This window comes from Emericellopsis cladophorae (genome assembly GCF_022114955.1).
Source record: "Emericellopsis cladophorae strain MUM 19.33 chromosome Unknown NODE_26_length_287487_cov_117_473679, whole genome shotgun sequence".
Taxonomy (NCBI): Eukaryota; Fungi; Ascomycota; class Sordariomycetes; order Hypocreales; family Bionectriaceae; genus Emericellopsis; species Emericellopsis cladophorae.
In genome coordinates, this window is record NW_026250951.1 from 183,590 (window position 1) to 196,870 (window position 13,281).

Sequence of the window (13,281 nt, forward strand, 5' to 3'; positions counted from 1 at the left end):
GGGAGTTTTCCCCGTCAGGTGAGAAGGACGCGCAAGCGCGTAGGGGCTCTGTCGTGCTCAAAAGTTGGCAGCTTGGCAACATTACAAGCTTTTGTGCGGTAGGGACCCCGCCACTGGTGCCGATCCACCGTCATCGTGGCTAGCCGTGCAAAACTGTGGGTAAGGCGACGACCGGTCGACGGGATCGCCAATGCGGGCGTGGCTTAGGCTCCTAGCCAGCGCAGCCAAGAGTCCAAGACAACAGAGAGTGGTGCTGTCTAAGGCAGCCATACTCCAAAAGAAAGCTTGAACATCCGTATTTGTGAGGTTGTATTTTGAGCAGATGCGTGCTTGCTTACAGACGTCGGTTTGTTTGCACCCATAACTAGCCACATTACCATCCCATTTGGGCGTGCTTCATTCAGCCGCATTCTTTCCCCAACCTACCCTTCTGGGCAGCCCCGCCAGACGAATGTCACTTGATTGTCTCGATCTGGGTACAACCATCACCGTCTCCTTTCACCCATTCAACAGGCAGATTGAGCAGAGACGAGTAAAGCAGCGCCGGTATCAGCCACTCGGGGAGGACCCTTCCAGCCACACACGGAGGGGCCGCCACCCGATCAGGCAATAAGCTTGCCTGCTTGACCCAGCATGGCATCATAATGAAGGCAAACCGTCCCCCACACTGTGGCTGATGCCAGGGTCATTTCAGAATATCGTCATGACTGCTATTTTTGCCTGACTTCTCCGATGAGACTCCAATCCCCGGCAGTGAATTACTTCCTCAAACGTGCAAAGGGTCCAGCGCGCTTCTAAAACAGGGCTCGAACACGCCTCTCCAGCGGGCCGGGGACGTCACCGCTCCACGAAAACGGTCAGCCGCTTTGTCTGTTTGGCCAAGCTTTGAGATTGGGGTAAAACTGGGACCCACCCATTGAATACGCGGCGAGAGGCAATGCAGGGATGGATGGGAATACCGGGCGCGAGTGCAGCTTGATTTTTGATGATGACGATCCTAACATGATGGCTTGATACAGGAAGCTAATGTATCTCGGGGAAGCTACGATCGCTGCCAGGCGCCACAGAGAGCTTGTTCGCTTGCTTACCTGCCAGCTGGCTGGTCTTTCCCGCCCTGCTGTTGTACCTACCTCGGCGGGAGGAACAAGATCCGTCTTTGCCGCTTGAAGCCTGCTTTGGATCGTGATGATGTAAATATTGCTGCTTTGGGTCGCGTCCCGTGGACTGGATCTGCCGGCGGCAATCTGGCTTTGCTCTTGGGAGTTGGGGCAGGTTCGGCAGATCGATCTACTATATAATCGCATTCCTCCTTCAGCTTCTCTAGGATTCTTCATCCAGAACATCTACAACTAAACTCTCACCCTCACAGAGCTTCATCCCAAAACTAAAATCAACTCCCACTTTACCTCAACTTGACTCACACAACAAACAACCAACCATGTCCGGTCTCGCAAACAAGGTTAAGGAGACCCTGAGCTCCGACAAGCACAACTCTGGTGCCCCCGAGGGTACTTACGGCACTCATAACTCGCGTGCTGCCAACACTGCCGACCCTCGCTTCGACTCTGACATGGACAACCGCGCTGCCCCTGGCACCACCACCGGCACCGGTCTTCACTCCACCACTGGCCACACGGGTACCACTGGCACCTCTGGTCTTCACTCCACCACTGGCCAGACTGGTACCACTGGCACCTCTGGCCTTCACTCCACCACTGGCCAGACTGGTACCACTGGCACCTCTGGCCTTCACTCCACCACTGGCACCACTGGCACCTCTGGCCTCCACAGCTCCGCTGACGGACCTGCGCCCAACACCGACGGCCCTCACAAGTCCGACATGATGAACAAGGCCGACCCTCGCGTCGACTCGGACCGCGACTACAGCAAGAACGTCGGCTTGAACTCTGATCGCTCGGCCGATCCCAGCAAGGGCCCCTCCGCTCCTGGTGCCTACCGTGGTGAGAACATGGGTACTTCTGGCCTCCATTCCACCACCGGTACTCACGGTACCACCACTAGCCACACGGGCATGGGCTCCGAGAACATTCCCGGTACCACCTCTACACACTCCGGCGCCCGCGAGGGCACTTACGGCACTCACAACTCGCGTGCTGCCAACGCCGCTGACCCCCGTCTCGACTCTGACCTCGATGGCTCCCGCAATGTTGGCTCGAACCGCACTGGCGGTCTTGGTAACACCACTGGTACCACTGGCACTACGGGTCACCACACTACCGGCCACCACACCACCGGGACCACCGGTACCACTGGCACTACTGGTCACCACACTACCGGCCACCACACCACCGGGACTACCGGCACCACTGATAGTACTGGCCTTGACCACTCATCTGGGCTGGGCGCCACAGGCCCTGCCAGCAAGACGACTGGTCCTGCTCCCAAAACCGCCGGCCCTCATAAGTCGGATATGCTGAACAAGATCGACCCCCGCGTTGACTCCAACCTTGACGGCTCCAAGACCGTGGGTGGTGACAAGACTCACGCTGCCGACAAGACCTTGTAAATTAAGGTGGAAGATGGATGATACCCAGAAGTTCCTAGCGACGGATGAGATGAATGACGCCTCTTTGATACGTTCGTATTAGTTAATGTATAGCATTGGTCTAAAAATATGTCTTGTGACTTAAGGTGTGATGTGATGATGTGAATGTTAGGGGCTTAAAAGGTAGGTCTCGGCAGTTAGGATGTTTTCCTTGTTAATCACATGGTCACGTCACTTTGCGTGAACAATTTGTTCTGGTCAGCCTACCCGATACATACTACACCATTGCTACTGGTTGCAACAAGAGCCGATAAAATGCGACACACATGAGATCTCGAATTTACGAGACTTTTTGCGTACCACCTTCCACTCTTCACTACGAAGTCTTTGTTTGTCTTTCAAGCATTTGGTCTGGTTTACATTCTCAGCTTACATTTCGCATCCTCCCAGCGTTTGTCGTCTCGACAAACTCTACAAATTCACGTACGGGCCACAGTCTCGACCAGATCCTAATGAACATCTATTTACCGTCGTCCCCTTGTTCATAAGCAATACACACAATGCAACAATGACAGCTCCGTCACTCTCTGCTGCCCTCTGGCGATCGACAGTCCCCGTCCACATCACGCACCCCAACCACCCCAACACGCCATTCATCACCTCCCTCCCACGCTTCTCCTACCTCGCGCTCCTCCTGCCGCGCCTGTCGACCTTTTTCGGTGCGTCCATCTCCAGCTTCCACTATGAAGACGTGCAGCTGCGCAACCTGGCTGTCGGCGTGCTCGTCGACCTCTACGACCCCGTGCTGCCGTGGCGCGTGTCGGTCGGCGAGGGTGGGGGCTGGGACATAAGCGACACATTCCTCAACAGCGCCAAGGAGGCCGATTTTGTGCGCAACGGCAACGCGAACCAGATTATGAAAATGTCAAAGGACGACACGACGGCCCTCTGGCACGCCGTCGTCGACAATGACCACGCCACCTTTCACAGGATCAACGCGCGGCTCCTGAACACGCCCAGTCCGCTCAAGCACGTCCCGCTCCGCGTGTACATCCCCGAGTCGGATCCGCAGGTCAGAGAGGGCGTTGGGTCGTTCCGGATCGTGCAGAGACTGGTACCGGCCGTCGGTCAGGACCGCAGACCGCAGACGCTAGGGGTGGTGCTGCGGAACATGATGCCAGAGCTGTTCCCGAGCGTGAGAGACCCGGTGCGGGTGGGCGTGGTCATGCACGGGGCCAGTGTACCCTTTTCGGCACCGGTGGGGGAGCTCATGCGCGAGGCAGCGTATCCCGATGGATGGCTGTGTCTAGTCATTAGGGTATAGATGGTTGGGATTTAGATGTTTTCTACGTGAAGCGGATATTCTTGCCCATGAGGGTCTTGTACGCGTCATCAATGGCCTTTCTCTTCCGTCTCTTGCCCTCGTCCTCCTCGTCACCTGGGTCCTCGCCCCCCTCGTCGTCTGGCCCTGGGATCTGGGGTATCCAGGCCCGGATCTGCCCGTCTAGATGGGCGCTGTACAGAGCGCCGACACTGTTCCCTCCGCCTGGCACTGGACCGACCGAGGCCCCCCCGCCGCCGGCACTCCGCCATGCGAGTGCGGAGATGCGGTTGCGACCCATCTCGCTGCCTCGTGGACCGACTGGATTAACAGCGCCTGGGCTTCGGAGACGGGTGATGAGCTTGCCGTCATGCAGGTCCAGCGCCAATATTTCCTGATCATTCGCCCAGAACAACACATCCTTGTTCTCAGACAGTCGGGGCGGCGTGGTGACGATACTTGTCGTCTTGGCATGGCGATTCTGCACCAAGGGCCCAAAGCTCGTGAGAGTGTTTGCGCCGGTGGCTGCGTCCCAGACACGAATGCGATTGTCCATGCCAGCCGAGATGATGTACTTGCCATCACTCGTCCAGTGAAGCCCATTTACGGCATCATCGTGCGCCTGTGCTGCCTCTCTATACGGCCTGACCTGGCCAGGATCCATCCCCGCTGCCACTGCGTGCTTGTGGCGATGCACCAACCCGAGCGAGTCCTCTTGGTCCAGCAAGGAGAGAACGCCGCCCGCGCGGCGAATGTCCCAAACCCGGATCTTGCCGTCAGCATGCCCGCTCGTGACAATATGCCCTTGCGTAGGACTCCACTGCGTCGCAAGCACAGGACCACCGTGCGCGATCAAGGCCTGCACAGCCGACCCGGAGCGGAGATCCACGAGACGAACGTGGGCGTGCTGTGTCGCGCAAGCCACAACGAGATGGTCGGCGATGGGGCTCGTACTGTGCGAGTAGATCCTCGCATTCAGATCAAAGCTCCCCGACAGCGTCGAGCGCGCCGTCGACCAGAGCTTGAGCGACTTGTCAAACGCGCTGGACAAGAATGCATCGGGATCAAAGGGGAAGAAATCGAGATGCGTGATGCCGTGCGAGTGACCACTGCCGTCGGTGGAGCGACGGATCGTGCTTACCGGGCGAAACGTATATGTGCCTTCGTACACGCTCCCGCACTGTTCGAGATCCCAGATCTTGATGGCGCCCTCGGCGCCTCCCGAGACCAGAAGGCGTCCGTCGAATTTCTCGACCGCGAGGCTGGCGACGCCGGCGCCGTGGGCGCGGATGTTGTGTGGTCGTTCATCGAGGAGCGGATCGTGCGTGCGCTCGCCGTTGAAGCGATGCTGTGGGGCGGCGGCAAAGGAGCGGAGGAGAGGGGAGGTGAAGGACGAGGAGAAGGCATGGGGCGAAAGGTCACCGAGCTCGCGGGCGAAGAGAGAGGATTGCATTCATTTGGTTGCTGCGTGGTTGTTGTTGAATGAGTGGTGAGAGACACAAGATTCACGATGCGAGGATGACGTCTGTTCGCTGTCGAAGATGAAGGTGTGCAGGGTAGGCACGCATATTAACTGGCTAACTAACGTTAAGTCAAGTATTTTGATAAGTTATTCGATCCACTTCATTTTGAACCTCACATCCATACTTCACCTCCTTGATCATACATCATTCGGGTTACAGGGTATTCTTCCCCCATCTCAGTCATGAGCTAGCAATCAAGGAACAATACTGTCTCTAGGACAAACTTCCTTCGTATCACCATGGACAACGGCCGATCGCAGGGCCCCAGTGTTCTCGACGACACAGACACTGGCGTCTCGGAGAACTCAAATCCAAACGCAAACGCCAGGAATCGACTCCCTGCTCGCCACTACCACACTCTCTACGATGCGGTGGCCGGCAAGGTGCGCGCTCCGGATTCCGAACAAGAGGCAACTATGATCAAGCACTCCCTCGCAGACAGCCCAGTCTCCCCAGCCGAACTCCTCTTCCGCCGCCTCAACGCGCCCATCCGGTATGCAGAGTATGACATTTACGCCTCGCATACACGGGATTTCCCGGACTATGGCAACGCAGCGCTACCCGACAGTGATCTTCTCAAGGCCATTCACGCGTATGCGAGTGGGTACTATGCGCGGAACGCCGGGCCAGAGGAGGCACGAGTCTGGGATGAGAAGAGCATGGACGAGACTGCGCTGTTGGCTTTTGGCATCCTGATGGAAGAAGCTTCACGAGAAACGCTTGGTCGGAAAGGAGACTTGGTGTTCACCGAAGCGGAGAAGGACGAGGAGGGTCAAGGTGATGTTCGCGCTGACGGCGCGGGCGACGAGCCACGAGCGAAAAAGAAGAGAAAGACGAGCGACAGCACCACCACCGAGATGGTGGATCGGACCAGGGATGATTGAAGACTTGCCAGCAGCCATCACATACAGTCGTCGACTGCAAAGGCATTGATCACAGACCTACCGTACATTCTCAGCCGCCAATCACCACTATCACCCCTAGCGCTGCAAGATAGCAGTCGGCCTCAGTTTTGCCGTTCCTGGAAGGCACCCCCTCCGTACCGCATAAAGCTTGAGTGCGTCCTGCTTTGTGGGTGCCGAGATACTGGTCGCAAAGACTGCTGCTGCTGGTGGTTCACAGAACCCCCCTGCGCCGCGCCAATCTCTCGACTCCAATCTGCATCCGACAATTTCCCTTGCCAAAAATCGCCTTCGTCCGCCATATTCTCCCCGGAGCCAACGCCAAAGGGCAGAAACATATCACTTCCCTGCAGACCTTGGCCTGCCGGCGCACTTGATCCTCCACTGACGCTCAGCATATCGAGATGTGACCACTGCGTGGTTATGCTAGCTAGAGGTGGTGTCACAATAGGCGATCCGATCATGTTCCGCAGCCTCATGATGAACTCTGGTGTCTCGACCATCTGCTCCGTCGTCCCAAGGGCGCGCTCACGCTGCGCGTAGGCCTTGAGTGCGAATTGTGCCTGTGTGGCGGGCGCCTTGAGCTTTAAATTGTAAAGAAGCGAGTGTCGTGCATACATGGACTCGAGAACGGCCCATCCACGGTCTGCCATGCTACCCGTTGGACGCTGGTAGAGGAACGTCGACAGCAAGGTCAGATACTCGAAATTGAAGTGTAGCCGGGCGAACCAGGCAAAGCCCCATCGATCCATGGGATCGAACGCGTCGTTAGCATTCTCACAAATCGTGAGGATCAGTTTGAACAGGTTGTCCCGCGGGGAGAAGATGTCAATGCCCCAGTCAGGCGACTCCTGCATTGGACGCATCATGTCGTACAGCCGCGCGATGAGGTGCGGGCGTATACCAAGAGCAGCGGCGTGGGCATTGCTCACCACAGGGTTCAGGAATCGCTTCTCGATGTCGATTAGATCCATCTCGAGACCCTGCACGAGGATGCGATTGCGCTCCATGCTGGCTGCGTTGATCTCTGGACCATCGAATCCACCGTGACCGAGAGTGCTGGCCTCCACAACTTGCCTCGACTCTTCGTCTAGCAGATACGCCGCGACGCGATGCACGACCAAGACAAAGGCCGTTTCCGTCGGTCCTTCACGGTGCACCAGGTCATGCGTAGCCTCGGGAAACAAGTCGGCATCGTTCAGATTGAGTGGTTGTTTCGTGTCAAAATCCGTGGGCAGGCAGTTATGCCTGAAACCGCAGTCGAGACTGAGCTTGGTGTCATACGTGAGGATCTGCCACCAGATGCGCCGCCGCATCTCCGTCTCAAAGGGCGCAAGCCCGAGCTGCGTGCCGTCGCGATGGTAGCCCATGCTGACGGCGATCCTGATGAGTGAACCACAGAGCACCCACGAGCCATGTTTGTTGCATTGGCCCATGAGTATAATGAGCGTGTGCACGAGGGCTTGCAGAACGACCATGTTGTATCGTCTCAGAAAGTCAAACTTGACGAGGGTCATGCTCACGCCGCGCAAGAATCCCTGCAGCACCTGCTCCTTTGTCTGGTCGTCGCCGACGATACCCACCATCTCGTCCTTTTTCAACGCCATCACCGCCAGTCCAAACATACTGTACAGCAAGGCCTGCTGATCTAGCGATACGCTGGTAATGTCCGCAGAGGCTGCCATCATGATGGGCTGCATGGTAGGCGCGTGGATGATCTTGATGAGGGGGTTGACGCGGTCGAGGAAGATCTGCCACAACTTGAACGTCTGCACGGGGTCCAGCTCGGGTCGTTCGCTTGGCGTGGGAGACGGAACGCCCGACATGCCGGCCGAGTTTGGCGGTTGCTCTTCCTGGGGGAAGATGCCTTCTGGATCATCCTGGTCGATCATATCCTTCATGTTTTGGATCTGGCCAGTTAGTACGGGGGCCGCGTACTGTTCGCCGCGTGAGACCTCACCTCGTCGTTCAGCGCCACCCAGATATCGGCATCGACAAATCGTCCGATCCCCTCATCATCCGCATCGCGAACGATGCGTCCAGCGCTGCTCTGGCTGGATGTTGTGGTGTTGTACTCCCTGCCCGACCCGCCCGATTCAGTCGCCGAGGCCGTCTGGGCGGGGTCGTCAACGAATTGGCGAAGTAGAGACTCGCAGCGCGCCAGTCTGTCCTGGAGGTCCTGCGTCGTCTGCGGTTTGATCTTGGGGCGAGGGGCCGCTGGCTTGGAGGGCACGCAGGGGATGCGCATCTGTCTTGTCGTCAGTCCAACACGGATGAATTGGGTCCTGGTGCCCGCTCACGTACCTTGACGCAGTTCGCGCATGGGATCACCCTGTTGCAGCGAATCTTTCGCCTTTGGCAGTTCTTACATGATAGTACCCTTCCTGTCAGCTTGCGTGGTGCAGGGGAGTGGCCCCCTGTGCTCCCACCGCCGCCGGCATCAGGGCCAGGTGTCTCTCCTGCAGTAGAAAGACTATTCATTGTATCAACCTGTGTTTTCAAGTAAAGATTCGTACGCGACTCTCGCTCAGTGCGCGTTTTCTAAAGAGTTTTTAACAGGGCGCTCATTAACACTTTAGAATAACAATGAGCAAGCATGGCAAGAGTCCGCAGCACTTCATCTCCGTGAGCAAAATACAGGAGCCTCGCTCTATTTATCGCATTTCAAATCATATCTTGTTACCATTCCGTGTCCCGCCAGATCAAGGTCTGAAGGAAAAAGGCGGATTTGCAATATCGTGCCCAAAGTGACTCAGCCTTCCGTTGTAGCGTTCCCCTTGCGCGCGGCCCCCAATTGCTGAATAACCTGGACGACTAGTAAGTCATAAGTAAGCAAGCAGTGTGGGTGGATTATGAGGGATCTCCTGTCCGATAAGGTACCTGTTGCACACCGACTTAACAGTGCGTATGGCTTGTAACCCCAAGACCCGGCCTACTGTACAATCGTGTGACAGTACCGTAAGACGGACAGAAAGATAACTTGCCCGTTGTGACGTACGACCTGCATGATGACTCGAGCGCGGTAAATCAAGGCCAGCTGCACAAAGAGACGTATGTACCACAGGATGGCATGCCATCGAAAATTCTATCGTTGATTTTGCAGAGTGTTCTTGTTGTGATTTCTTCGCCAACGCCGAATCTCCAAACCACAACCAACCGGTGTGATGCCTCAAGCAATGTCGCCATTTCAAACTCCATACCGTGCCGTATGTACGACTGACAAATGGATCGTGTCCAGTCCATGCTACTATTTTACAAATCCCGCGCGCAACACCCGTCGCGGCTTCAACCTTCCCCCTCGCTGAGCGTTCCGTAGCCCGTGTCCCCGTCGTCCATCCCCACGAGGCTCTTTGTGATGCTGAGGCATCGCTCGGCCACATTGTGGCGGATTGTCGGGCCCAATCCACATGCGTCGGCTACGGCACCGCCAATCCAGAGACGCAGTCCACCTGCCAGGCGCTCGAGCGTTGATGCGTACATCTCGGCCGCATGCTTGTGCTCAAGCGTCTTCTCGACCATGTCCATGACGGCCGTGAAGCCCAGGAGCGACATGCCATCCTTCGGTATGCTGATCGACTCGATGATATCGAGCGTCTGCAGGTCGGATTCCCGCGTCTCGCAGCGGCGGAGGTGAGCGACGGCTGTGGCACAGCGCAGTGCGAGGCGGATGTCAACACTGGCCGCGGATGGGTTGGCATCCACAATGGCGCCTTGCGTGGGCAGGCCCTGCGTGTTCTTCTTCTCGACTCCGACCGTCTGGATGGCTAGGGCGATGTTGGAACCGCGGTGCTGGTCTGGTAGAGCTGCGCGGGCCACAATGGCGCGCGCTTGCGCCACTGAACCGACGGGAGCCGTATGCACGGCCAGTTCCATCCTCGCATCGCGTGCAGAAGGCCCGTCCTCGCCCCGGCTCAGGGTGGCGGCCAGGGCCTCGTGTAGGACCTGGATGGAGAACCAAGCCGAGACGGCATCCATCGGCGAGCCAATGGCGGTGTCGCCCACAACGCAGTCCATCCCATCAATGGGATTCTCGACGCCATGCTTGGTCTCTTTGTTGAAGGCCAGGTTGTGCGCACGCTGGATCAGCTCATGGTTCAGCACCTCGTCGCACTCTTGCTCGACCAGGCACGCTAAGTGGCTAGGCAGCTCATCGTCGTACGGGACAACGCCGTCTTGGTGGGTCTCGACGAGGACTCGGTTCAGGTGGCGAGCCTCGTTCCACCTTGACCTCGCCAGGCCAGCTGCAATCGCGTTGCTCGCGCCCAGTCTCCACTTGTGCTGGCTAAAGTCCCAAAGGAGCACGCGTATGTGCAGGGCCTTCAGCATGAGCCGAGCTGGCGTGTCGGGCAAGGTGCCAGAGGCGAGCAGTGTGATCAGCAGCCGGCTCTTGTTGATCTCCACGTCACCGCCTGATAGCTGCGCATCCAGGGCAATGGACCATGCCCTGGCGCGCGCTGCCTCTTGATCGCGCGTCGTGCCGCTGAGAAGCTGGTATCCGGAGGAGCCGATGAGGTTCAGCGCACTGAGTTTGGCCGCTTTGAGTAGCAGCGCCAGAGCCTCAAGCAAGATGCTGTGTCGGGGGATCCAAACGGACTGTACGGCAGTGAGCCACGCTTGCCGACGGACGTGGATCGACGAGGCTAGCGATGGAGATGCCTGCAGACTCGAGAATTGGGGCTTCTTGGGCTTCTCCTCGGTCGGGGCGAACAGCGTGGGGATGAACACCCACATGACGGTGCCTAACAAGAGGAGAAGCTTGAGCGAAGTGTGAAAGTGGTAGCCCATAACGTTGAAGTCAAAACTTGACAAGAGGCGGCCGACCAGGTGTAGGGGCAGAGCGAATAGTCCTCGCCCCTCGGGGCTCTCGTTGCTCGTTTCCTCCTCCCTCACAGCCTCCATGATCATCAGACCCGCCAACGAGCCAACCATGAGCTTTCCAAAGTACGGAGCCGGGTTCCCCCAGCCCTGCTCTTGTTGCTGCTGCTGCTGCAGCTGCTGTTGGGAGACGACCGTCGGGCCGCGAAACGGCTGTTCGTCAATAGGGTAGGCTTGTCCTGAGCCCATCTGCGTGGCAATGATGCGCTTCATATCTTCCGGGACCTGGATTAATCCCGCTGGTGGGCCGTTGCTGCCTGGGCTGGCATTAGGCGCTGACTCTGAAAGGTCTGCGGGCATTTCGCATTGTGCGTACTGCATGGGGGTCGGTGGTTGCTCAAAGGATGCGATCGACCCGTTCATCGCTCCCGCCATGAACAGCTTCTCAAACGCTGCTATCCTCGCGCGCATTGTGCTGTTCTCTTCTTGCAGTCGGCTGTGGCGTTTCTCAAGGTGCCGTATGTACTCGGTCGCCTTGCTCAGAACCTGATTGTGTCAGCAAATGTGCCAGGAGCACTGCCCGGTCATGTCTAGACCTACTGTTGCTTTGTTCAGCTTGTGTGCCGGTGTCAACCCATGCAGCTCCTGTCTATCCTCTGTCGTATCCTCGCCTCGTGCGCTTTTGCTCATGATCCTCAGACTCGGGACCGCGTCCCTCAGAGCTGCAATCTTGTCATTTAGGTTGTTTCGATAACGCTTTTCGATCATGTTGTGGGATGTCTTCTTGACGGGTTTCCCCTCGTCGTCCTCGAGGTCGTCTTCGTCGTCTTCGGGCTCGGACACTTTGCGCTTCTTGGTACTGGGCTTGCCCGGCTTGCTCCTCCCCAGGGCAGACTTGTCCAGCGATTCGGGACTCGAGGTGCTGCCCGGGGAGTTGTACTGCAAGTGAGGCGGCATGGCGATGTTGCGGAGCTGCTCCTGCGCGGCGGGCGTGAGCATTGGGAACTGCTGTTGCGGCCTGCCATTGGCTCCGAGGAAGGCGTTTGTCTGTGAGGGCTTCGCTCTGGTCGTCGGCCGTTGCGCCTGCTGGCTCTGAAGTATGGGGCCCCCAAACAAATAGCCCGCACTGGGATTGCGCGTCGACGGGACCGTGGCTGTCGGTGACAAGTCGTCGAATCCGAGCGAGGGCGACGTCTGCATACCGAAGGGCGGCGAGTCCCAGACCGAGGTGGAATAGCTTGTTGCTACCGCTGGCGCCGTGCTGGTGGTGTCGAAGGTGAAGGGGATTTGGTCGGGAAACCCCCAGCCTGTCGAGTCGAATTGGCCATCGTCAGGCGTGGTGGAGGAGGGGTCGGTCTTGATGTCACCCGACGTAGAGCCATCGTCGAGTAGGCCAAGGTTGGGATCTTCGAACCCAAAGAGGTTGGATGTCTCGTCGTCGGTCATTCTGATTGTCGGTGGGTGGTGGTGGAGGAGGAGGAGGGTGGTGGTGGATGATGAGAAAGAGGAGTGAGTGTTCACCACAACAGAGAGTAGAAAGACGTGCCGCGTATATGGACGAAGCCTGCTTCCTGCGACCGGCGAATTTCGACGTGGGAAAAATAATAAAATCGGCGACCTCCGCCTCTGAGGGACGCTGAATCTACGTAGCTACTTCAGGAGGTAAGCGGGAGACGGTTCTCGCTGACTCTCGCATCGAGACCCTCGCGCGAAGCCGGGTTGGATGGGTGCCTGAAGTGTGCATGGGGATGGACGGACAGACGGGTGGTGGCCACCGTAGTGGTGTGATAGTCGGGGACCTCCAGTCGTAATTACTGGGCCCGCAGCAGCCCGCAGTGAACAGCGCCATATTATCGTACGATTTCTCGACGCTGGCAGCTGAGTCACCACTCAACCCGGAACCAGCCACAGAGCGTCCGCTGTCGCGAATTCAATCGCCCCGGCACTCATCGCGATCCGGCTTCTTCCTACGGTATCCGTACGTAATTTCGAAGGGGCGCCTGAACGCGCAATTTTGCAGGCGCATCCGGATTCCCAGCACCCGGCTGGAATGACACGGAGGTTGCCGTAGGGGTCCTACAGTAGCGGCCCCGGACGATTTGACTACGTAAATTGACTTTGATGTTTAAAGTGGATCAAGTCACGGCCGGCTGCCAACTTCTCCGTGAGCCATGTATCGAATGAATAATGTCGAATAAAAGCCCACGGCGACAT

At 57.7% G+C, this 13,281-nt stretch overlaps 6 protein-coding genes across 6 annotated transcripts; 3 read left to right on the forward strand and 3 right to left on the reverse strand.

Moving 5' to 3' along the window:
- Nucleotides 1–1,438: 1,438 nt before the first annotated feature.
- J7T54_003128 (uncharacterized protein) lies at nucleotides 1,439–2,527 on the forward strand (the record flags this gene model as incomplete). The annotated part of the gene is made up of 1 exon (XM_051506938.1): nucleotides 1,439–2,527. The coding sequence occupies one exon, from the start codon at nucleotides 1,439–1,441 to the stop codon at nucleotides 2,525–2,527; it is 1,089 nt and encodes a 362-aa protein (XP_051361842.1).
- A 547-nt stretch (nucleotides 2,528–3,074) lies between these two features.
- Nucleotides 3,075–3,830, forward strand: J7T54_003129 (ATG5 domain protein; the record flags this gene model as incomplete). The annotated part of the gene is made up of 1 exon (XM_051506939.1): nucleotides 3,075–3,830. One exon carries the CDS (start codon nucleotides 3,075–3,077, stop codon nucleotides 3,828–3,830), a length of 756 nt encoding a protein of 251 aa, XP_051361843.1.
- A 22-nt stretch (nucleotides 3,831–3,852) lies between these two features.
- Nucleotides 3,853–5,280, reverse strand: J7T54_003130 (uncharacterized protein; the record flags this gene model as incomplete). Its single annotated transcript, XM_051506940.1, has 1 exon — nucleotides 3,853–5,280. The coding sequence occupies one exon, from the start codon at nucleotides 5,278–5,280 to the stop codon at nucleotides 3,853–3,855; it is 1,428 nt and encodes a 475-aa protein (XP_051361844.1).
- Nucleotides 5,281–5,589: 309 nt separating this feature from the next.
- Nucleotides 5,590–6,234, forward strand: J7T54_003131 (uncharacterized protein; the record flags this gene model as incomplete). The annotated part of the gene is made up of 1 exon (XM_051506941.1): nucleotides 5,590–6,234. One exon carries the CDS (start codon nucleotides 5,590–5,592, stop codon nucleotides 6,232–6,234), a length of 645 nt encoding a protein of 214 aa, XP_051361845.1.
- A 122-nt stretch (nucleotides 6,235–6,356) lies between these two features.
- Nucleotides 6,357–8,733, reverse strand: J7T54_003132 (uncharacterized protein; the record flags this gene model as incomplete). The annotated part of the gene is made up of 3 exons (XM_051506942.1): nucleotides 6,357–8,162; nucleotides 8,213–8,500; nucleotides 8,632–8,733. The coding sequence occupies 3 exons, from the start codon at nucleotides 8,731–8,733 to the stop codon at nucleotides 6,357–6,359; spliced, it is 2,196 nt and encodes a 731-aa protein (XP_051361846.1).
- Nucleotides 8,734–9,537: 804 nt separating this feature from the next.
- On the reverse strand, nucleotides 9,538–12,513 carry J7T54_003133 (Sterol regulatory element-binding protein-like protein; the record flags this gene model as incomplete). Its single annotated transcript, XM_051506943.1, has 2 exons — nucleotides 9,538–11,613; nucleotides 11,668–12,513. The coding sequence occupies 2 exons, from the start codon at nucleotides 12,511–12,513 to the stop codon at nucleotides 9,538–9,540; spliced, it is 2,922 nt and encodes a 973-aa protein (XP_051361847.1).
- Nucleotides 12,514–13,281: the final 768 nt, after the last annotated feature.